Source organism: Micropterus dolomieu, linkage group LG01 (genome assembly GCF_021292245.1).
Source record: "Micropterus dolomieu isolate WLL.071019.BEF.003 ecotype Adirondacks linkage group LG01, ASM2129224v1, whole genome shotgun sequence".
Taxonomy (NCBI): Eukaryota; Metazoa; Chordata; class Actinopteri; order Centrarchiformes; family Centrarchidae; genus Micropterus; species Micropterus dolomieu.
Window position 1 is genome coordinate 21,314,613 of NC_060150.1, and position 23,481 is coordinate 21,338,093.

A 23,481-nucleotide genomic window follows, 5' to 3' on the forward strand; every position below is an offset into this window, starting at 1 on the left:
CTCCTCAGAGACCGGTTAGAACCCGCAGATCCAAAAATAGGGCACGCAGCCCTCCGTCCTTCTTGGGGGACTATGAAGTAACGGCTGTAGAACCGGCGTCTCTGTCTGGGGGGAGACACGTTCCACGGCCCCTTTCCTCAGCAGAGTACGAACTTCCTGTCCCAACACCGGACCTTGCTCCGGGCGGACCACAGTCCAAACCACCCCCTCTGTTCTGTTGAATTTGGAGGGCGGGTTTTGAACTGTAGTCAATACCCATCTATGGCAGTGCGCAGGACCCACGGAGAAATGTTCGTCAGGCTCCGCCAAGCCTCTGCAAAGTCTGCCAACGGAACCAGCCCCTCGGGGCTGGTGGTCGGTGTCTCGTGTGATCTTCTGGTGGACCCCTGAAGCCCCAGAACGGCAGGGGGGAGCCGCCGAAGATCCACGGTGAGTGAGTCGGGGCACCGCCTGACTGCAGACCCTCAGGGCAGGCAGTACGGCGTGGACTCGATGGTGGCAGATGCGTCCTGAACGTGTAAACGGCGGGATAACATCACCTGTTGCCACGGCGTAGGGGACCTCGGTCGGCCTCCGGGGGGGGTGGGGGGGTGCGGGAGGGGAGAAAGACTCCCCTACCCCGGTCTTCCCTGAGCTCCGTCGGGACTGGATGACGGTCCTCAGATCGCATCTCTCAGACGGCTGAGGATGAGAGCGCCGTCTCGCTGCCCCAGCTCCTCGGGGGGGCCCCCGAGAAGCGACACTCTGCTTCCTCTCCTCTCCGTAGGAGCTCGTAGAGGGAAGGGACCTACGCCTGGCAGCCTCAGCTGTCTTGGGTCCAGACCGGCGAGGGAGGTACTGGCGGAACGCTTCGCCCTGCGTCTAACGCTTCGTGGTTCTGCGAAGCTCCGCCAGATCTTCCTCAGAGGGACCCCCCCTCTGAACCATCTCCTGTAGCAGGTCGGCTTGGTAGGCTTGAAGCACCGCCATGGTGTGCAAACTCGCACCTGCCTGACCCGCTGCCATGTACGCCTTCCCCACGAGCGTAGATGTGGTGCGACATGGCTTGGAGGGTAACGCCGGCTTCTCCAGGGAGGACGCAAGTCGAGGAGAGAGATAGCTCGCAAGCGCATCCTCCACCCGAGGCATCCTCCCATAACCACGGTCCCTAACCCCCATCACATTACTGTAGTTCAGTGATCGGGGTGTGGAAAGCCGTGCAGAGAAGGGTCTGCCCCATCATTACTCAGTTCATCATGTAAATCAGGAAAGAATGGCAGAGACCGGCGTGGAGGTCGCGCGTGGTTCTTAAGAAACCTTTCATCAAGCTTACCACTAGCCTGTGGTGTCTGCTCCTCCTGTGGCCAGTTGATGTTGTGCTAGTCACCACCTCCAGCAGCACGTCACAGTCGGGCGCCGCCAGATGACGCCGCCCCGACACCCGGAAGTCATCGTCCACTACGCTGAGCACGTCCGCCTCCTCGGAGTCGGATTGCTGCAGCGTCTCCGGATCCAAACCGCGAGCGGGAGAAGCCGAGAACGGGCTCCCGAACGAGGAAAGGAAACGTCGGAGCCAGCGGATGAAGGTCGGGAAAAAGCCTCAGCCGTCCCGAAATCCTCCGACAGATCACGCTGTGAACCCCATGAGTGAAGCCGCTGGGCCGCCTCAGTGGCCGCAGGGCCCGCGCCACAGGGTAAACACATCCGGCCATCCTCGGAAAAGAGAGAGCCATGCTGTACCTCAGTACCCGCACGGAAAGGGCTTCGCAACGAGCGCAGGCAGCCCCCTCGAGAGCTGCCCGGGCGTGCTCCATCCCCAAACATGAGACACACATCTCATGAGAATCTCCATCCGTGATGTACTGAGGGCAAGAAAAAAACACACCTTCTGTACATCTGGTTGCCGGACATGCTGGTAGACTTCTTCTTCAGGTAAGACACACTGCTTGTAGGACTGGAGCTTTCTTCAAACAACATACAGAGCGCCTGCTGAATAGAAAAAAGCTAATGATGAGTGTGTACAGGTGTGCTTTATACTCCTCCGGTTATTCCGTCACACCTTACCGTTCTAGCAACAAGCCAATAGGATTGGAGTGATTTCATTCACGTTCAGACCTGCTACGCCTAGAGGCGTTCCCATAATGTCATAACCGACGCAGTTCGAGTTCCCTCGAAGGGGAACTACTCCTCACCACAGCCAATGTTGGCATATCCTTATTTGCATGGTTTAGATGTACAAATATTAATAGTGGATATTTTGATGGAACATGCCAAGACCCATGCATTCAGACTTTTAAAAAAATGTTTTGCATAATGCTAATGAGTCACTTCTGCCAACTCCTTTTCTAACTGTGTAATCTGTGTGTATACAGTGAATAAAGTAAAAGTAAAAGTATATATAAGTGGGCTACATGTATTGCATGTGTGTTCATTTTTACAGATATTACAGTTTGATAGTCCACAAGCTGTAGTCCATTTTGTCCAGCAGGGTTCTAGTTACAGTCCATAAGTAGGTTCTGAACTCTTATGGAAGCAGTAAAATCATGCATCTGTGGGGGTCACTAATTCATTTACCTACAACCATTATTTTTAATCATATATGTATTTTCATTGAAATTATTATTTACATTAATAAGATAAACATTCTAAAATAAACATGTTTTCCAAATGAACTATGCTGCGCACCACATGTCATTACACCATGATTAATCTCCTTGAGCAGTAGTCTTTGTTGGTTTATTTCAGGCTTTTGAAACATAAACTTTGTTGCAGTATCGCAGACATCTGGGGCAAGTAGTGTGCTGCTGTTTGTGAGAGAAAGTGTTGACCACGTAGTGATCAATGAAGTTTCTGTCTCTGTGTCTGTCCAGGCTTGTATTATTTATTTATTCATTAATCTTCGCCGGCAACGTTCGTTATACTACAGACCCCCGCGAAACTCAAATTGTAGTCCAGTTCCCACAATGTTTTCCAATTAAATTCAGCTGATAGCAGTAATATGCCATAGTATATATTACTCTTCAAAGGGAAATTATGAATGAGAAGTGTGTGTGTGTGTGTGTGTGTGTGTGTGTTTCTGTGTGTGTGTGTGTATGTGTTTTTAAGAAGCCTGGAAGGGAGGCTGAGTTTCACTCTTAATCAATGACGATATATTTTTCTGTGAATGGATGTGGCTGGCTGTATTGACGGAGTTAACGTCCTATTTTGACAGAATAAATAAATAGTGCCTGTAAAAAAAGATACTGTTACTAGTTGAATGACTGAAGCAATATACAGTGGGCTTTGTTGCTACAATGGCATGTTAGTGCTAATTAGAATAGGCTCAAATAAATATGCTATGTTTAAGGAATTAGCCTGCTAGTTTCCTGTTACAATGTTGACTAAATAATTCAATCTAAATCAATGACAAAATCCCTTCCCCTATAAGTGTCTACGTGATTAAACTTCATAATTTTTGAATGCGTTTCCTGTCAAATCGTACGCTTTTATTTTGTATTTGTTGCGTGTATTTCCTGTCCTGACCAGCCTGACAGACGAGGTCTGCAGCGGAAGTGACCTGACAGTGGAGGTCTGCAATTGGACCCTCTTGATCTCACCCCGGACACAACCTGTTCGAGCTTCTCCCCTCTGGAAGGCGCTACAGAGCACTGTACGCCAAAACCAATAGACTCAGGAACAGTTTCTTCTCACAAGCCATCACTCTGATGAACAGCTGATTTCTGACTCACTGTTTCAGGAACAATTGCTGTGCAATAACCCAGTAACTCTGTCTCTAATCAGCCACCTGTTTACTGACTACCGCTTATTATTTATTCATCATTCTCTATTTCAGAGCTGTTCATACTGTTATATTGTATACTGTATACCAAATCCACCTAATGTACATAACACCGCACATAATACTTATTTATTCCAGCATTCTTTGCACTCACACTGTGTACATGTATGTTTGTATGTGTATGTGCACCTGTTTATCACATCCACCTCCGACATGTACATAATAATAACAATAATGGTAATAATAATTTACTCCTGCATCCTTTGCACTATTGTCTCAATCTGTCTGTTTTGTGTATGTGTTCTCTATACTGTAACCTGTGTTTGATTTTTTGTGTTATTGTTTAAGTGAGCACATCCTGAGCATTGTACAATCCGGAGTCAATTTCCTCATATGTGTAGGCCAATCATATACCTGGCAATAAAGCTGATTCTGATTCTCAAGTAATATCTGTCACATGAAAGAGTATTTTCTTTAAGTAATTAACACCAAAAACCTGGTGGACAATATTCTGTAGTATTTACCTCCTGCTACGCGCTGAAGAGAGCAGTAGGCTACTTCCTGCCTCCTCACATCAGCTGCAGTGCACGGGAGGAGAGAGTGGTGTGGACTACATGTTGATGTCATAGGCTGTCTCAAAAGGTTTATGGGCCTTTCTCATTAACCCAAATGTGTGCCTCCTCGCCTCCTCCAGCTCGCATCTCGGGTGGGAGGGACTAAGACGCGATACCAGGAGTTGAGATCAACGAGGCACAAATGTGGGAAATGAGAAAGGCCCTATGTGTACGGTGGCAGAGGCAGCGCACGCGAGGAGAATAGCGCGTTTTCTGATTGGCTGTGAGGCACTGGTACCCAGCTTTGTCAAGCAAGATACGACACATGTTACCGGAAATGGATCCTTCAAAAGAAAAGCATAATTTAACTTGTAATCGCCTACATTCATAGAGTAACAGCATTTCAAATGAAGCAAACTTTTTCTTTGACAGCTGTTAGTAATAGACAATGTATTTATATAAAAAATCAACTTCACAGGTCACGGTTTTAAACTGGCCATGTTAGGCTGAGGCCGGAAATGCATGCTGTATTTTGGCCAGCTTGACTTTGGTCCAGAGAAAGAAGAAAGGATGTGACTGAAGGCTCTCTCGTGTGTCATCGGCCCTTTACTCGGTAACGTTACGCTGTTTGTTTGTGTCCCTCCTGCATTTTACCGTCGACATGGAGCTCGGAGGAAACTAGCAGGCGTGTACAAGATCCAGTTCTCGTCCTTACCTTTGGAGAATGATCCACCGGCAGGTTATTTTATCCCAGGTAGGTCGTCTCCATTGTTGCTGTGTAACGTGATGGTGCCCATCATCACCCAGCGGCCCAGCGCAGCCCGCATAATATATATGTCGTTATCTCCCGTGTGAGGGAAACGGTTCCTGAGCTGTGTTAAACACCCGCTGGTTAACGTTAAATGGGAAGAAACAGGCAGGTACTTAAAACCTTGTCTGTGTTTCTGTCTTCAGTATGAAGCACACATTCTCCCAAGCAAGTGAAACGGTTGTTAGCGGTGGGTCACCTTACGGTCCAACACCGTTCTCGTGTAGCTTAACGTAGGCTATTTTTCTACTTTTGCAAACATCATTCCTAAAAGTTGGCGTTATATCAAGTAAAAAATGCTAAATTGAGTTTTTGTGAGCTCTTGGACGTGTGCCGAATCAACGAGTCTGAGAAAATCTTGAGTCATCTTTCATGCAGATGTTTCATAATTGTCAGTAATCAAGGCAATATTAAAGTAATTCATTTTCGGGAATGGTGTTTGGCGTTTTGGATCGGCGCTGGAGATGTCAGGCCATAGACCTTCGTCCTAGTTGCTCTTGATTTGGGATGCATTAAGGAGAGGCTTCCCCCTCCCTGTTTGTGTGGGGATTCCCATCCTCAAAATCCTCTTAACGTTAAATACTGGAGCAACACACGATGGATGCGTTTTCCTTTTGTTTTCCCCTTTGTTTTGGGGTTATGTAAATCAGTAGCTTATAATAAAAAAAAGAATGAAAAGAAAAATGATGATGGTTGTCAAGAAGGTGAGAAAATTATTATTTGTTTTATTGTTTTCTGGACAGTAAGGATGGTAATTTGGTTTTGGTGTTTTTTATTTTATTCCACTCCACCTCTGGATGCCAGTGATTTCCCTGTAGTTATTTTTAACACACTCATAAATATGCATATCCTTGTTTGGTTCCAGCTAAGGATGATTCTGACCCATATATGCAGAGAAACTGTGATTTTATGGTTTCTGTTGGTGTAAGGATGGTCTTGTCCTTTAAGCCTCTTAAAGGAATGAAGCTCTGCAGTGCTTTGCTGCACAGGTGAACTCATGTAGTCTATGAGGAATAGCCTACTAGTCTTAGGACAATACTAAAGGCCTAGTACCAGAGCATCTTTACTTATGTGCTGTACGTGTAAGCAAATTGGAATTTATCTCCCATTATCAATCCAAACTGGGGTTGACCTTTGTCACTGGTTACGTTATATGTAAAATAGCAAGTTTTGGCTTTTGTGCTGCCTTTCGCTGTGCATTGTGAAAATTAAAATGAGCAGCAATTTGATACAGATTATTTCCTGAGTGACTGCTACACTGGCTCTGGTCAGACAAATGGGGACCAAACACTGTTGTTCTGTGCTAATAACTGAGTTTCAATCATGACCAAACAGAGGGTTGTAGTGAAAGATCTACTTACAGTCGATAGAAAAAGTCTACACACCTCTGTTAAAATAGCAGGTTCTTATGATGTAAAATAATGAGACAAAGATAAATCATGTCAGAACTTTTTCCACCTTTAATGTGACCTATAATGTGAACAATTCAATTGAAAAACAAATTGAAATCTTTGAGGGGGTAAAATGAAAAATAAAAAACTTACAATAACCTGGTTGCACAAGTGTGCACACCCTCTTATAACTGAGGATGTGGCTGTGTTCAGAATTAACCAATCACATTCAAACTCAGGTTAACTAGAAGTCATTACACACCTGCCATCATTTAAAGTGACTCTGTTAATCACAAATAAAGTTCAGCTGTTCTAGTAGGATTTTCCTGATATTTTCTTAGTTGCATCTCCGAGCAAAATCCATGGTCTGCAGAGAGCTTTCAAAGCATCAGAGAGATCTCATTGTTGAAAGACATAAGTCACTGTACCTGTGACATTCACCAAACAGAAATCATGTTATAAAACCAGGCACTTCTGAAGGGAGATGAGATTCTTATAGACTAGGGCAGTGGTTCTTAACCTGGGGGTCGGGACCCCCCTACTATAGAAAATACAATACTATACAAACATAGAAAAACAATAACTTAAAAATAACTAGACAGACCATCGTTGTAAATGGAATCACTTTGGGTGGACTAAATACGGACTAAATATTTTGCACTGTTTAATCCAGCAGGTGGCAGTAATGCCAACCGCTGTGAGACAGACAGAAAGTGCTTTACAGGTTCGAAAACGCGAGGTGCACAGCAATGCCTTTTTTTGGTTGAATTTAGAAAAGAGCAAAGCGCAGCGTTTTTTTATGAATCAGCTGCCAAAACGCGAAGTGCCCAGGGCGCATAAACAGCCCGCAAAACGCTCACTGCCAATAGAAAACAATTTAAAAAAGGCGCCTCTCGCAAAATATTTTCAACCTCAAAAAGGGGTCGGACTGCCAGAAAGGTTAAGAACCCCTGGACTAAGGCTTTTATTTGTGTACCTTAATCTTTGAGTGTGTGATATGTCAAAAACCTGTAAAAAAATAAAAATGCCTATCTCAAATATCCCACAGCTCCATCTGACATCTTCAAATAGCTTTTTTTTCCAGCACGCACTGAACCAAAAATTGAACCAGCAAATGTTTGGCATTTTTGCTTGAAACATGACTGAAATGATCAGTCAGTGATCATCAGTGATCAAATTGTTGCAAATATTTATTTTTCTTGACTGACTAATTTATTTAATAGACTAATTACTGTAGCGCTTTTCAAGGCTTCCCTTTTGGTCACACAGTAGATAAAGAGTAAGACAGCCTGTTTTCACTAGTAAACTATTGTAAGATTTGGTGAAGTGCTTATATGATAGGATGGTGTGGTACTGGATGGATCATTTTGGTAGGGATGTCACAATACCAAAAATTTAGTAGTCGATACTGTCAGTGCCCAATAGGGATGGGTATCGCTACTGGATACCTCTATGGTATCGACCAAAAACCAAGCCCAGTATCGAGTAGAATCAAAAAGTCTCCAGTCAAACCAGTATTTCAATCGATACGTTTTGTAACCAGATCACGGCAAAAAAAATACTATTTGTATGGTTTTGCTGGCAGCGAAACACGCAAGCAACACACCGAAAGAAAGAGAAGAGCATGCCTTTTTTCCCCTTATGTGCCTGCACCATAAACTGTATAAAAAAACACCTGCAGCGCCAAGTCCATGCTGATTTTAACAGCCGCTCACCTTCGGCTGTGGTCTCAGGCATGTTCGTCACGGCAAGTTTATCAGCACAAGCTTGGCTTTCCGTTGGTTTCATCTTCTGGTATCATTTAACACTTCTCTGTACATTTTTATTTGCTTTTAACATCACTTCTCACTGATCGATCGCTGCGTTCCATCAGTTGATTTTACTAACGGAGCCTCCGGCTGCAGCTGCGGCTGCTTCAGGTATAGTTGTAGATGTGCAGCCTCTCATTTCCTGTTTGTGTCTTTAGTGTAGTTAAGTGACTTGTTTAAACAGACTCCTTACTTGTTTTATACTTGTGACTGTCGTTTTTGGAGGAGTTTTAAAAAAAAATATGAAGTAGTAGTCCAACAGATCTCTGGGTGCCAACCGGCGCTAACAACAGTGGAACCGGAAATTCACGGAAGCTGGCTGCTGAGAAGCCCCAGTGAAGATAAATCAACGTTGTAATCCCAAAAACTAAAGTAAAAAGCTAATTTAATAAAAGCAGTTTTCTCTGAGCTCCTCCTGCGGGTAAACGGCGTAGTTGTCAGAGCATAATCCAGTCTGACTCTGGGGGTTTATTTGTCCAAAAGCTGCAGCGCTGCTCTTTCTTCTACACTTCCACATAGTTTAGCAGCTCTCTGTCGGCCAGCAGCATGTCACTCCCCCGCTCTGCCTGGTTCTCTCCAAAAAACGCTCTGAAGCCGTCGGCGACGTCCAGACAATCTCAATGCTTATAGGCATTCGCAACATAGCGCCAAGCGAATTTCTTGCTCAAGTTGAAAAATTTGTACTCACACAAGCCGGTGAACATACGCATCTTCCACACGCGAGCAAATTTGCATTGTCTTTATATGTAATCAAGCCACACGAAATGCTGGATTTGCTTTCAGTGTGAACACACTATTAGACGATAAAATCGTTCCCCAATCAGAAGGCCTGGATGAATGGAGAGGTGGGGGCTCTATCCAGAGCCAAAACAGCTGCTTTTCGGTTGGGTGATAAAGAAGCTTACAGCACCGCCAAAGCGAGACTGAAAGCTGGCATCAAGGAGGCAAAGCGGAGACATCACCAGAGACTGGAGAGAGACCTCAACACCAACAACACCAAAGATATGTGGCAGGCCATCAAAAACATCACAGGCTACAAAAGCAGGAGCTCCCCCATCATGTGTGAGGCCACATTACCAGATGAACTAAACACCTTTTATGTTTATTCGCTTTGATCTCCTCAACAAGGAATCAGTTGTAAAGTCTACTCCACCTCCAGAGGACCGGCCACTGTCAGTATCCACAGCAGATGTGAGGAGAGTCCTGCTGAGAGTGAATACGAGTAAATCAGCTGGGCCAGATAACATCCCTGGTCGTGTGCTAAAAACCTGTGCCTGTTGATGTTATTACTATTTTCAACATCTCACTCTCGAAGTTGAAAAAAAATTCAACTCTGAGCAGAAAAGCACCATTCCATTGTCCAATCGAATGAATGTAGAGACGGGCCCTCAGTTGTGTTGATGGAAGTTTCCAGTTGCTTGGATTGTCCAAAGACTCATCCTAAAATAAGACTTGAACCAACCATCATTAAGACGAGGCTCCTGGACCAGCTAGTAGAACTACCACCAGCAGTGTCTCCTCTTTCTGAGGGTCTCATGTACCCACACGGATCTCCATTTCCCTGTGTACTGCGTGTTTGCACACCTCTCACCATCATCAATGCCAGAACAAGCTCCCTCCGTTTGTCTATTTTATTTTAAAGCAGATGTTTTTAGCAACAAAAAACACAGACCTGTGAGTTTATGCTAATATCACAGTTCTTACTTAGCAGTAAACCAAAGATTACAGAGCGCTGGCACTATAATCTTTGATTAGACTGACAGGACAGCTGATTTGGTGGTTCCCTAGCAACATAAAAAAAATACAGCGCACTGCTCTTTTCCAAATTCAACCCAAAAAAGCAGCGCTGTGCACCTCGCATTTTCAAACCTGCAAAACACTTTCTATTTTATCAGGGCCTAAGAATTCCAAATTCCCGTGCCAAGTTCTTGTCAGCTTTTACAGAGGAGCAATAGAAAGCATCCTGAAAACATCATATCACGTCACATCATCAAACATCTCTAACACAAAGTCCCTCCATCTTACTGTTTTTCTTTTTGACGAGTCCACAGAATCAAGTTAAACCTGCGGTTTACTCTCCCCTTCTGGCAGTGAGAGTCATTACACAAACACTGTCGGTGTTTGCTCATGACATTCAGAAATGTCCATAGTTCCTAAACAGTAATCCATTATTTAGGTAACTGTAACAGCTACATAGCGTACTGTAAATATTTTACAAATACAACCTGTCCAAGAGCAGTAACAGGACATCGTGTCTGCCCTCAGTCCTTCTCCGTCTCAGTCCTCATCCATCCATCACTTTCTTTTTGAGACTGTGATCCTCCTCTGAACGCAGAAGTTCTTTTTTATCGGGAGCATCAGAAACCTATCTTGGTTTTCTCATTTTCCTCAGTAACAAAATAACAAATGTTCAATAAATGGTTGGTTTAATTCATATGAATCACAAACGAATTAGCACTTCAGCTACTCTATATATATTCTATAAACATTCACAGGTTCCAGCTACTCAAGTGAAAAGATTTGCCACTTTGTCTAATATGATAGTTAAATAAATAGATTTGGGGTTTTAAGTGTTTGGTGGCCAAAACCAGCAAGAAAATGATCTTTAAAATTTGATTATGTAAATAAGCATAGTTGCAGCCCTGCTGTCATTTTACCAATTTAATACAGAAACTGAACAGCAGAAGAGTCTCTCCAAAACCTTGTATGTTCCGGTTGAGACATCAGAGTCCAGTTACAGAAGAGCCTCACATGCACACTTTGTGCTTTCATCATCCAGTGCTGCACGTATAGAATTTGTATTGATTTGCAGTTCACTGTTACCCTGTGCAGAGAGGGGATCCAGCTGTATGTTGGATGAGTGATGAAGTATAAAGTGTATGAATGCATCTTTAACTTGTCTTAACAAGTCTTTCTGAAAGCCAGACTTGGACTTGTCGCTACGCCTGTCGCAATACCCGTGCCTTACTTCCTACAGGCTCGCCTCTCATTGAAAATGAATTACGAGGTGCGTAAATCACTTCCCATGTGAAAAGGCCTTTAGATGCAAAGAACACTGCCGTTGTAAACTTTGTACGACCAGCAAAAAGCTTTGAACCGCAAACAATTCTAGATTAAATTTGTTGAAGCATCTGCTGAAGCAGAACAGTAATGTGAAACTTGTATACATAAATTCCAGCTGCTACTGCCAGTGGTGCTTGGAATCGTGGCTAAGCAACGTTCAGAAAATCATTGAATACTGCTCTTATAGCCTAAATAGACATGTTCCAAAGTCGGGATTTAGCTTACTTACTTAATTTTTTTTATCTCAGCCAGTGGCATTGAGAAATTTTAGGCCTATATGTTTTGTAAAAACCGTACTCATTGCTGCTGTTATGGATTTAACTGTTAGGCCACGAGGTCTTAAACAGGCAACGACCTTTGCTGCTGTCTCTTATTCATTAAAAATAATCTGTTAACTTCAACTGAACTAATTTAAAAGTTAGTAGTTATAGTATTTAGTTATAGACTTAATTATGTTGCACATTTAGCTGTTGAAGTTTAGAAATATATATATATTAGGGCTGGACAAGTAATTGAAAAGTAATCAAAACCAAAATTCAGAGCCTCTAACCCAACGTAATTTCCCCATTTTAATCCTGTTAATATTGTGGGTGTGTTCATGCTACTTTCCCCTTGAAACACTGCGTTTGTGGTCACGTGACTCCACCCTGTCCAGTCCTGCTCAGCCTTCAGACCGGAGTCTGAAGCACAGGGAGATGTTAGCTAGCGCTAACCGCTTTCATTTTCCAGCAGTTGTGGAAACAGCAGACAGACTTTTAATAACGGACACACAGTGACCTACGCTTTCAGCGTCACTTTCTGCCGCTTGCTCTCTCTCATTCGCTCGTCCACTCACTCGCTATGCAAAACATTGCACTGTAACTCCACTGCTCTTATAACAGCACCTGTCACGTAGATGTCCTTTGAATGATGAATTTAATTCAAATTTAATTCAAATTAGTTATTGTCATGTCATGGTTGATGTTATAATTCTAATTATTTTTTATTATAGAGAGGTGGTGATAGAGCAGTGTATGAGACACTTGTCTTTGATTCCACCAAATAACTTATTATCATGGGTGCTGCTTTACCATCCATATGCTATAACAGAGCCGCCACCAGTTTGATCGTGGTGTGGGGGGGTCTCAGTATATTTTCCTGCTTTTTTGTCCTTTGCCAATCACATGCCTGAGAAACGCTTATGATCAGGCTACCTCCTGTTTGAATTTAATAGTGATATGACTCCCTATACAGTCCTGTGTTTAACGTTTTCGCAGTCCTGTTCCACCACAGTTTCCTAATGAAGCAAAAACATTCTCAAAACTTCTCATTATAACATAAAAGGTCTCTAACTTTATGTAGTGCCATTGTTTTGAGAAAGTATCTGTCAAAAAAAATCAGCCAGCTACCAGCATCTTTTAAGGCTCATTAACTAACACATCATATCTCATCTGGTCATTAGTTCTCAGTGGTTAAATGACACATTGTATTTTAATGGGGGTTATGTGTGGGACTATTTTTGCCAGAGCGCAATGACTTTCTGGAGATGACAGGCAACCAGTAGAGCTGTACAAGGAATTTAAAGATATTCAGCGTTCTATGAATTCAAATGTTTTCTAATCCATAATCACACTACCATGATCTGATTCAATCATCTCAGGAGAATCAATTCAGGTTAAAAGACACCATTGGCTGTTGGGGTCTTAGCAGTAATATATGTCAATCTGTAATAACTGTATGTTTTCAGGAGCTTTTTCATGAAACATAAAGTGCATACTAGCTTTCACTGAAGTGGAAAGTAGAGCAACCGCAGAGCCAAGGGTTGATGAAGACAGCGAGGATTAGATCATAGCGATGGTTTCCCATCCTGAGGTGAGCAACATGCTGCAGGGTGGTCAGGAGATCATTAGCCATGGTACTGGATCATTTCATTTACAGCAGGTATTCCCAGTCTCTCCTATTCTGCCGGCTCTACATGTGTGCTGAATTAATAATCAAGTTGTGCTGAACACTGTTATGGTGGTTAATTGTGTCAGAGCAAGTAAAAAGGACAGCTGGGGATATTACTATGCATGTCTAGTAATGTAGCTAGTCAGGCCCATGATACTAACATTGTACTACATGACTAATAAGGACTGTGGGGATTTGAGCAAGGCTGTGAAACATGAGTTTGTATAGTTTTTGTGTGTGCCTGTGCTCTTAAGTATTTGCATATGTGTGTCACATTGTGAAAACCATTGTGTCTACACATTTGAATTCCCACTTCCTTTGTTAGTTATAGAGGACCACTGCTGGAGTCCCTCACAAGATAGCTGAAGAGATATTTCTTAAATTCATAATAAAAATAACTGTTATTATATAATAATATAACAATCTTTATTTATAGAGCACTTTTCAAAACCGTGTTACAAAGTGCCTTTACAATAGCAAAACCCATAAACAGATATCAAGATACACAATAAAAGCAGGAAGAAACTTAAGAAATGAAAATACAGCTAAAAGAAAAATAAATTAATAATTAAAATCAGCTAAAATCAGGAAAGGCTCTTCTATAAAAGTAGGGACTTCAGTAGGACTGGACCCGAATATTCGAATATTTGAATATTTGATCATTTGGTACACATTCAATTTTCAATTTTAAGATTCGAATATTGAGGTGTTTTTTTTTTCATGCGCCTGACCTCCACCCATAGCAGTGAATGTAACGCACCAGTTCACATCAAAGGGAAAACAAAAGTCCTCAGCTGTGTGGGAGCACTTTAAACTGAGTGATGACAACAGCAGTGTGGCAGTTATGGCCTTTATTAATTTCACAATTGCTTAATTTCATTACAGATCAAAATAGTCAAATTTCCTAAATTTTAAAATTAATCATTAAACTGCAGGCTACAACAAACAAACAACGACATAATGAACACATTTAAATCCTTATATTAGGCCGATTGTAGAAGAAGAACGCTATAATAAAAGTTAAAAGTCAATTATGCATAATAACGTGTTTTAGTTTCACTACTGGAAATAGGACTCGTCCTGTCTGTTCTACTCCTGGACCTCCGCCTGGCTAAACTATTCCCGGATTCTGCTCTGGATCTGCCTGGATCAGACTCTCTCACTCTGGACTCTCAGCTGCGGTTCCCCCTGCTCTGTACAGAAGCCACCAACCCAGTTCGGCACGCATCTATTTTCACTCTGCCTCGCTCTTCACCTGCTCACTATCCGATCCCTTTAACCCTGCAATAAATATTCCTCTTTTATGTAACTCCTCCCTTCCTTAGTCCTGTACTTGGGTCTGCTAGCCTTGCCATAACCAAGTTAAAAACGGTTTGAATCACTTAGTTAGCCTAGCTATGAGAATAAATAAATGGAGTGCTCTCTCTTTTTCTCTCTATCTCACGTTTTCACATACAGACAGACTTACGCACCCATGCCCACCGTTATCTCTCCCCCATCCGATCCTCCCTCACTTGGCAGAAATTCTTGCGCATTAATCCATCTGCTGTTCTGCTTCTATCTATGAAATACATAGCTGTAGCTCCTGAAATGACAGCCTGCTTATCAACACACATTTAAACAATCGGCATAACGGGACCTCTTGAGTGCAGCTGCTACTATCGACAGCTTTGAAGCTCAGAAAATGACATTCGGGCCAAACCTAGTCTTCAGATTTCAAAAGCTCTGTCCCCTTTAGTTTTCAGTCAAGACTCTGGAACAGACAAAAGACCTCTGCCCGAGGATCTCAAGGTACGTGCTGGTGCGGATGGGACAAAACAGTCAGAGATATGAGAGGCCAGGAAGAGCTTAAAAGTAATTAATAAAATTTTAAAGTCTATTCTAGGGCTGACCCCCAATAGTCGAAGATTCGATGCTTCGATGGGCGGAGCCTGATTCGACTGTCAATCTCACAGTCGAAGCTTCGCAGCGAAACAAGGATCATGTCATTTTGGCAATATGGGGGTGCTCAACGTCTGATTTTACATAGAACTACCAGTTTTCTCCCAATAACTTAAAATACAGCCTATTATAATATACATTTCAACGTTTATTGCTGTAAATAAACTTGTAAGAAGTGTTTTTAAAGTGCGTAAATAAATCCAAAATTCTAACCCTAATCCTGGGTCGTCAGTGCGCATGTGTAGTGTGTGTGTGGTGGCGGAAGAGGAACGCTTGCTGTAGAGACGGAGCCAGGCTACGCAGGCGGACTGTTGCTTCCTGTGTGAAAAGACCTTTAAGATGCAAAGAACATTGTCCGCTGTCATTTTTGTGCGACCAGTAAAAAGCTTTCAACCGCGAACAATTCTAGATTGAATTTATTGAAGCATCTGCTGAAGCAGCACAGCAACTGAAACTCATGGAAATAAACTCCGGCCACTACTGCCAGTGATGCTTGGACTCATGGGGAGAGAGTGTGTTAGGTGTGACAGTGTTAGGCTAAGCAACGTTTTATAAAATCACTGAATAGGCTATTGCTCTTATAGCCTAAATAGGCTACATGTGCAGAAAAACAGTAGCCTAGTTCAAAAGTAGGGATCAAGCCTACTTGCTATTTTTAAATCTCAGCCAGTGGCGTTGAGAAATTTTAGGCCTATATGTTTTGTAAAAACCATACTCCTTGCTGCTGTTATGGATATGAAATTATTAAAAAAGAAAGACTGCTTTGTATGGGTGGTGGGGGGGAGGTCGTCTGTATGTTAAAGGTTTTGGCACGTTATAAATAAATTTCTTGTGAATGGCTGTGACGGGGTTTATATGTAAAGGATTTTTCAGACGGCTTGGATCTGCGGGGTCGCTCTCAACAGACAAGCACACAAGCGCTCCTGGAATCAACGCAAGGTGCTCTATGGGTGGTAACCATGATGCTCTCGTCTCACGCACACACCCGCCCACTATCAGAGGTGAGGTTTTTCCTACAGTTTATCAATAGACAGAGACTGATCTGGCTGTTTGATCTGAGTTTCCTGAATAAAAATTCAAAATTCAAATTAGCTAACAATATTGCTAAAGCATCATACAAACTACATAAGAAGACTCAACCCCATACATTTCATTAAACAAGTAATTAAAGTGTAAAGTAATTAAAGCGTGTGTGTGCGTGTTAAAAAAATAATATATTAAAAATTTAAATAAAATAAATAGATAATACCATAAACGTGTGTATGTATATTAATTGACAAAATAAATAAATAAATAAATACTGTTTCTTTAACCGTTAGGCCACCAGGTCTTAAACAGACAACGACCTTTGCTGCTGTCTCTTATTCATTAAAAATAATCTATTAACTTCAACTGAACTAATTTGAAAGTTAGACTCAATTATTTCATGTTGCATGTTGCAAATTTAGCTGTTGAAGTTTGGGGGGGAAATATTATAGGCTATATATATATATATATTTTATTCAAATTAGTTATTGTCATGGTTGATGTTATTATTCTAATAATTTTTGTTACTGTAAAACTTAAATTAATAGCCGAGTCCCAAATAGCCGCCTATCTCCTTTACTGGCCTGGTGTGGGAACACATTTTGACAAATAAACGCCTGCCTCAATTAAACGCCTGGTCTGTTTTTTATAGAAGTTCTTTGGATGTATAAAACATCTTCATCAGCCCGCTTTAGCTGCTTCTAAGCTGCTTAGATTGTTAATACAAATATTAATGTTTAAACGTATGATCAGTATGTCAGTATGGGCATGCTGAACATCCTTAGATCCGTTTTCTCCACAATTCTCCACAATAGCACTGTTAAGCGGAAAAAACAAGACCCAAAGTCTAATACTTCTACATATACCGGTTTAACCTGCATGGCTACAAGGGAGGAAAAGGGGGGAAAGTGCTGACTCATGTTAACTTTGAAGCGCTTGTTAAGTCCGAATGTGTCCGTTCCTTGATTATTTATATTCCTTTAGTCTGTAAGGGTCCACCGATCAAAATAATCAAAACAGCTTTTCATAAAAATTAATCCAAGTTGTGAATCCTATCATGAGAAGTCCATCGCTCTCTGTCTGCTACTTTTTGTCATCCTGCACCATGTGGTTGTTTTCGATAGGTTGCTGCCTTCAAAATAAAAGCGCATAAGCCGTCTGTTGGAGCTAGATCAAATGAATGATGTGTATTTGATATTATTTGATAATTTTTACATAAATATTATTCTGTTTGAAATAAATAAACTGTTTGATAGTAGTTTCAGTTTTGCGCAAAAAGAATTAAAGGCCTGTCCCAAGGCAGGGTCAATTAAGTGATTTTAGCAAAAAAAAAAAAAAAAGCCCGGGCTATTATTCGAAGTTTTACGGTGTAGAGTAAGGCTGGGGCGATTCGTCAACGTAATCGTCGTAATCGATTACGTAAATACGCGGACGCGCATTACGTGCGCCCACGCGTCGCTGCATCCGGTGTGGGATTCTCCCGGACAAGCTCCAGCTACAAGACCGCGACTTTGACCGTCTAAAGTTTGGAGTATTTCAGACAGACACTCAACAACGTGCTGCTCCGTGAGCTCTGTGAACTGGAACCAGCTTCACTGCAGCACAACTGCTGTCCAGGAACACGTGAAACGAAAGTATCCCGCAGCACTTTGTGTAGACGGCAGAACCGCAAATCCTGTTTACTTTCTGTCGCCAACCAAGCACAGCACATTATCAGCAGGAGGACACGTAGTATTTCTGCATTGCCTTCATGTTAAAAGTAATTTCTGCCTCCCTGCTGTCATGGTAACGTAACGTTACAGTCATGTAACGATCGGCTGTTTAATACTTTCTGTTTATTTAACGGCCACGTATGAGCGAGAAAACAGCTGAATTTAATTACAGACAATCTGTGACTGTCTGCACAGTCTGTGAGTGCTTTCAGGTGTTCACTGATGCAGAAATACATTTGATTATCATACTGCATTGCTTAATATTGAAATGAATCCATGTCAGAAACATTTAAAGTTTTAAGTAAAGTAGCCTAATTAATGTCTGTTATTGTTTTTATCACAACTGGAAATTTGATTCATTTTAAGATTTGCTGTTATTGTCATTATTCTAATGTGCTTCATCAGGATGATTGAATAAAATATAGATTTATTGATTAGACATGTTTTTGATATTTATTTTGGATAAATTGGTATGTTAATCGAGTAACAGGCAACTTTACTTTCTTTAGAATAAACAAAATTAGTCGTTAGATTAATTAACTAATTGAAAAAATAATCATTAGATTAATTGACTTGAAAAATAATCGATATGTACAGCCCTAGTATAGAGAGGTGGCGATGGCGCAATGGATTAAACACTTGTCTTTGATTCCCGCTTGCGAGATAAGTTATTGTCTCGAGTCCTGCTTTACCATCCATATGCTATACTAAAGCCGCCGCCTGTTTGATCGTGGTGTCTCAGTATATTTTCCTGCGCTTTTGTCCTTTGCTAATCACATGTCAGGGTTTGTTGTGTTTTCTTTGCAGACAGAAGTCAGAATAGGGTTGACATTCCCTGACATTCAAGCTGTGTTTGATCAGTTCACTGGTAACTGATAAACCTGGTAACTGTAATCACTGAAACTCATTACATAGATTTAGACCACCTCCTATGATTGATTAAATCCTACAATATTCAAGCTAAGCTAACCACAGAATATTAAAGTAAAAGCACTGTTTTCTGTAAAGTATTTAACTGTAAACACGGACACGGACTTATTAGCTGAAAAACACTGTGGGGCCACAGCATGAAGCCTTAACTAGTCAAAGTTAAAATTTTATAGCAATACCAAAGTTTTCCAAGAGTGTCTGAAGAGTTTTTGTTTTTCAAAAGCATCACTCCATATTAGCGCATAACAGATGTTTTTTGGCCGGTAGATCGTGATCTTCCTAGTTAAAGATAGATATCGGTTTTTTCAGAAATGTATTGGCTACACAAAGTGCCAGTCATCTGCACAATTGGTTGCAATTGTCTTGGCCTACCCACAAAATAATAGGGGCTGATACTTCCTTACAGCATGGGCTCTCGTTGGCTGTTGTAGGCTGTGGACAGGACATGTAGGCCTAGGCTCTTACTGGGTCGAATTAGGTGTCAGTCGAGATATTATATCAAGATATTGTAGTTATTTAGATCCAAACTGGGGTTATTACAGTTATAATGAAATATTATGCATGGTGCAAGGTTGAATCACAATAATTTTAGCTTTCCAACAGTGTATTGTATGAGTATGAACTTTAACATAGCAGTTGTGTGCACATACCAAAAGCCGCCACAAGGACCTGACGTTCCAATCGTTTTAAGAGGTTCGTTAAAATGATTGGAACTGGGGTACAGTTCAGTCTCTGCTTAGGTTATAGAAGCTTTGGGGGATAATTGTTTTTAATTCATTTTTCTACAATACACCCAGCACTTTATTTTATGCCCCGAACACAACAGAAACTACACAGTAAAAGTCAGTTAAATATGTCAGGCATGGGGTGATTTTTGACCGTTGTTTTGTCATTTTTTCTCAACAAATTATACAATGTCTTTTCAAGCCCTTAGACAGCCATGGTCCACCAACACAGGTGGTTGCACTTAATCTACTTCTTCTTAGTTTCTTCATCATTTTAATTGGTAGTGTATGTAGTTTGGTGACCTCACAAGATTGCCATATCTTGGCCACTAATAACCAAATTAGTGGCCATGAACACAGAAGAAACACATGAAATGGTAATGCCAAATTTCTGGCATTATCTGGCATCTGGCCGAACTCTGATTGCATCATATCCTTCCTAAGGTGTACTTTATAATATACCATTATTCCCCATTCATGCTAATATTTTCTTCCACTACAGGCTTGCCTCTCCACTGCAGCAATGCAAACAATGTGACCATCCATAGATGCACATGGACACTTTGAAGATGTTTTTGTTGCCGTATACAACGTCATCAGATGCTCTGATGTTATGTCTCTTCTTTGCTGTATATCTCTGTTCTCCATGCTTCTGTGTGGAGGTCACTGTGTCTTTGTCTCCCTGTTTCCTCTTGTCTGTCCATCTGTGCTTCTGCTCCTTCTCAAATGTTCATATCTGAGAAAGATCAAGTATGAAAGTATGATGATGCATCTTGTGCACATAAACGGCATACTTGACTGTCACCTGCTACATTCACTGCCTTTTGTTACTGTGGTTTGGTTTGTAACTCCCCACCCTTCTCCTCCCACTTCCCTCAGGTTTTGGTGTGCTTTGGGTTGACTGGTCATTATGCTGATGCAGCTCTGTAGTATCAAGGTCAGTACTAATATTCATATCACATGGTGACACAAGCAAGCACATGAAAATTGTACTGTGCGTGCAGATAACCTGTCTTCATCAGCAACTGCACGCAGGAAGTGCTTCAGTATTTAGACCAATCTATCAAGGCTGACAGAATCGTGCCCTGAAGCTCCTTTCTAACTGGAGCATTCTCTGATCTGAGATCCCAGGATGGAAAATTCTCCCTCACATTTGGACTTGCTGATAATAATGTTGCATCTTGCTGTAATCGCAGCATCCTCGCTGACAGTGTTGGGAGTAGCACGTTACAAAAGTAAGGCAATTACAGTAATGTATTGCTTTTTGCTGTAAATCAGTAATATAACTTATTACAAAAAAAAAAACGGTAATATTATACCTGTTACAATCTCAGTAACGCGTGTTAAAATGGATTTTAACCTGAAATTAAGTGGTTTTGTTTTTTTAATAATTTACCAACACTGAGAAACATTTTGGCACCAGAAAAACAAATCCATGAGTAAAGAGTAATGTTATTTCTTGTTGCTGGAATCCGATGGTTGAGATTGTAGGCAGGGTGCAAACTACAGTGAAGCTCCTCTTAACAAGACGGTAGCTCCCCTGATGGATCATGGGTAAATTTCTGTGTGTATCTCGTACGTAAATGCGAACAGCACCCCCCGCGCTATTAATCATAAGGTTATTTTTATAAAAAAGACTTACCTGATCCACAAATGTAATGTATTACTATACATCACTAGAACCCACCTATGCAGCACATCTAACAATCAGAATACTGTGTCCATTAAATAGCAGTGAAAGTAACTCAAGTAACGCAACAGTAGTGTAAAGCATTACAATTCAGAGACAGTAATATTGAAATATAACTAATTACTCTCAAATGACAGTAATTAGTAATGTATAATGTTTTACATTTTGGAAGTAACACTGCTCACTGAACAGTCACTGAACTCTTAGTGGGGTTTACAGGTGCTGAATGGTTCAAAGGTTTAAACTCACAGGGGACTTACTGTCACCAACTGAATCCTGCTTGTATATTTTAAATAGGATTACCAACCAAGTTGGTGGATTTTGTAAAATTGGAACCATGTCAAAACTTTTTTGCAACTGGCCCCACCGGGCCAGTGGGATTGAAACTTCCTGTCGCTCCCTCCAAAAGTTATTTATCAGCGTTACAACAAAACCAAAGGCTTAAAAGTTATGTTATTCTGTTAACATGTTTAATCAGTTATTAAATACATCCTCGATATAAAAAAAACTAAACTAAAATGTAATCGCAGTTAAAATTAGCCTATAAAAAATAAAAAGGTTAACAAAGTAATTTACTTTTAAAACAAAACATACTAACTGACTCAAACATGATGTGCTCTCTCTCCTGCTGACAGCTATTCAATAAAATAATGTAAACAGAGCAGCGGAGACAAGTCGCCTCTATCCTGATTAACAGGTTGCCATGGTAGCGACATGTCAATCACAGTAGTCCCGCCCTAAAGCATACTCTGCTTTCTGGTCTATTTTCCGCCTAAATAGGACCAACATTTACTAAATTACATCATGCTGTGTTGAAGAAGACTTGAAACTAGCGACTGAGACCATAAACTCATTATGAAAGTGTTTACTGAGGTAAAAATTCAGCTGAGAAGTAGGGTCATTTTGCCATTAATGCAGCCGGACTTCTTTTTGCAACCAGCGGAATTGCCCCATGCTGGCCGTTAGAGAGAATGCAGGTTTAAGTTCCGTCTGCAAGGTTTCACTTTCAGACCCAGAGGTTGCCGCTTGATTGAGATTAGAGAAATAACATTTGACAACCACTCGTCACATCAGTACATCTCTGGATTGGACAACGGTGCGCACCAAGAGCTGCAAAACAACTGCAGGATGTTGAGTTTCTAATTTATTTTTTTTAATACTAATGTGTACGGTGAAAACTGAACTGAACTGAACTTCTAAAAATACCTATGAGCGTAGTGCTGATTCAACATCATGGTGATTTGTAAGGACAAACTTTGCTGTGTTGTTATGTTGAATTGTATTATGCTTCTATATTTGTATATTTTGTCCAACCAAAGCTAGATAAAGAAAACAGTTTTGTATTACATGATATTATGGGGTGCTTCACTTCTGGTCTCCTACTTTAAATGTCTTGCTGTTATTTGTTTATCTGTTATAACAAAACTGGGTGGGTTCACAATTGACCCTACACTAAGTTCTGTCCTGCAACACCAGTTAAGCTTTCCACTCTAACACAGCAAATATGCATATATTATATGATAATAATATAATATATTACACTATAATAATATAATAATTGTATATATGTGAAAAAGGGTCTCAGATGTGCTTATGATGGATATGATGCTAATGCTAAAAGGCTAAAGGTACATGGTCCAAATGTTGGGAGAGCTTTATAGACCTGCCCCACCAACTGTAGGTACTGGTGTTAAACTATGATTTTATCATCACTGATGGTTTGTGTTCAATTTCAGTCATCTGTGAAAACTCCTCTAGTAACAATGGCAGTTATAATACAAATGCAGTATATACAGTATATGTTTCAAAAATAGTGTTTAGTACATTGAAAATCTTCAGGATTATAATTTTAAGGATGTGTATCAAAATGTGTGGTATTTTGTTAAATACATCCAGAGATGCTACATTAATCCAAAACAGCCATTGCAGAAATGCTTGTTGTTATTTTTTTCTGGACATGTCCTTAGTCAACAACCATGAGCCAAGACTGACTGACAGTGCCTCACTTACAGATCTTACAGTGAGGCATGTGACGTCTTTGAAACAGGTCAAGAATCTACTTCTGAGACTAGCCATTCAAATGCCTTAAAAATACATATTTTTTAAACTCTATTCAGGATCTAATTGAGGGAAACAACTAGTGTTGT

The 23,481-nt window shown here is 41.1% G+C and overlaps 1 protein-coding gene across 1 annotated transcript in view; it reads left to right on the forward strand.

Annotated features, from left to right (window-relative positions):
* The first annotated feature begins 1,622 nt into the window (after positions 1-1,622).
* The window catches only part of LOC123978480 (E3 ubiquitin-protein ligase HECW1), a 121,205-nt gene continuing 99,346 nt past the window's right edge, over positions 1,623-23,481 (forward strand). Inside the window, exons 1-2 of the mRNA XM_046061711.1 lie at positions 1,623-1,673; positions 4,894-5,065. Of these exons, the coding sequence (XP_045917667.1) occupies positions 1,623-1,673; positions 4,894-5,065 (223 nt within the window). The remainder of the gene's footprint in view (positions 1,674-4,893; positions 5,066-23,481) is intronic.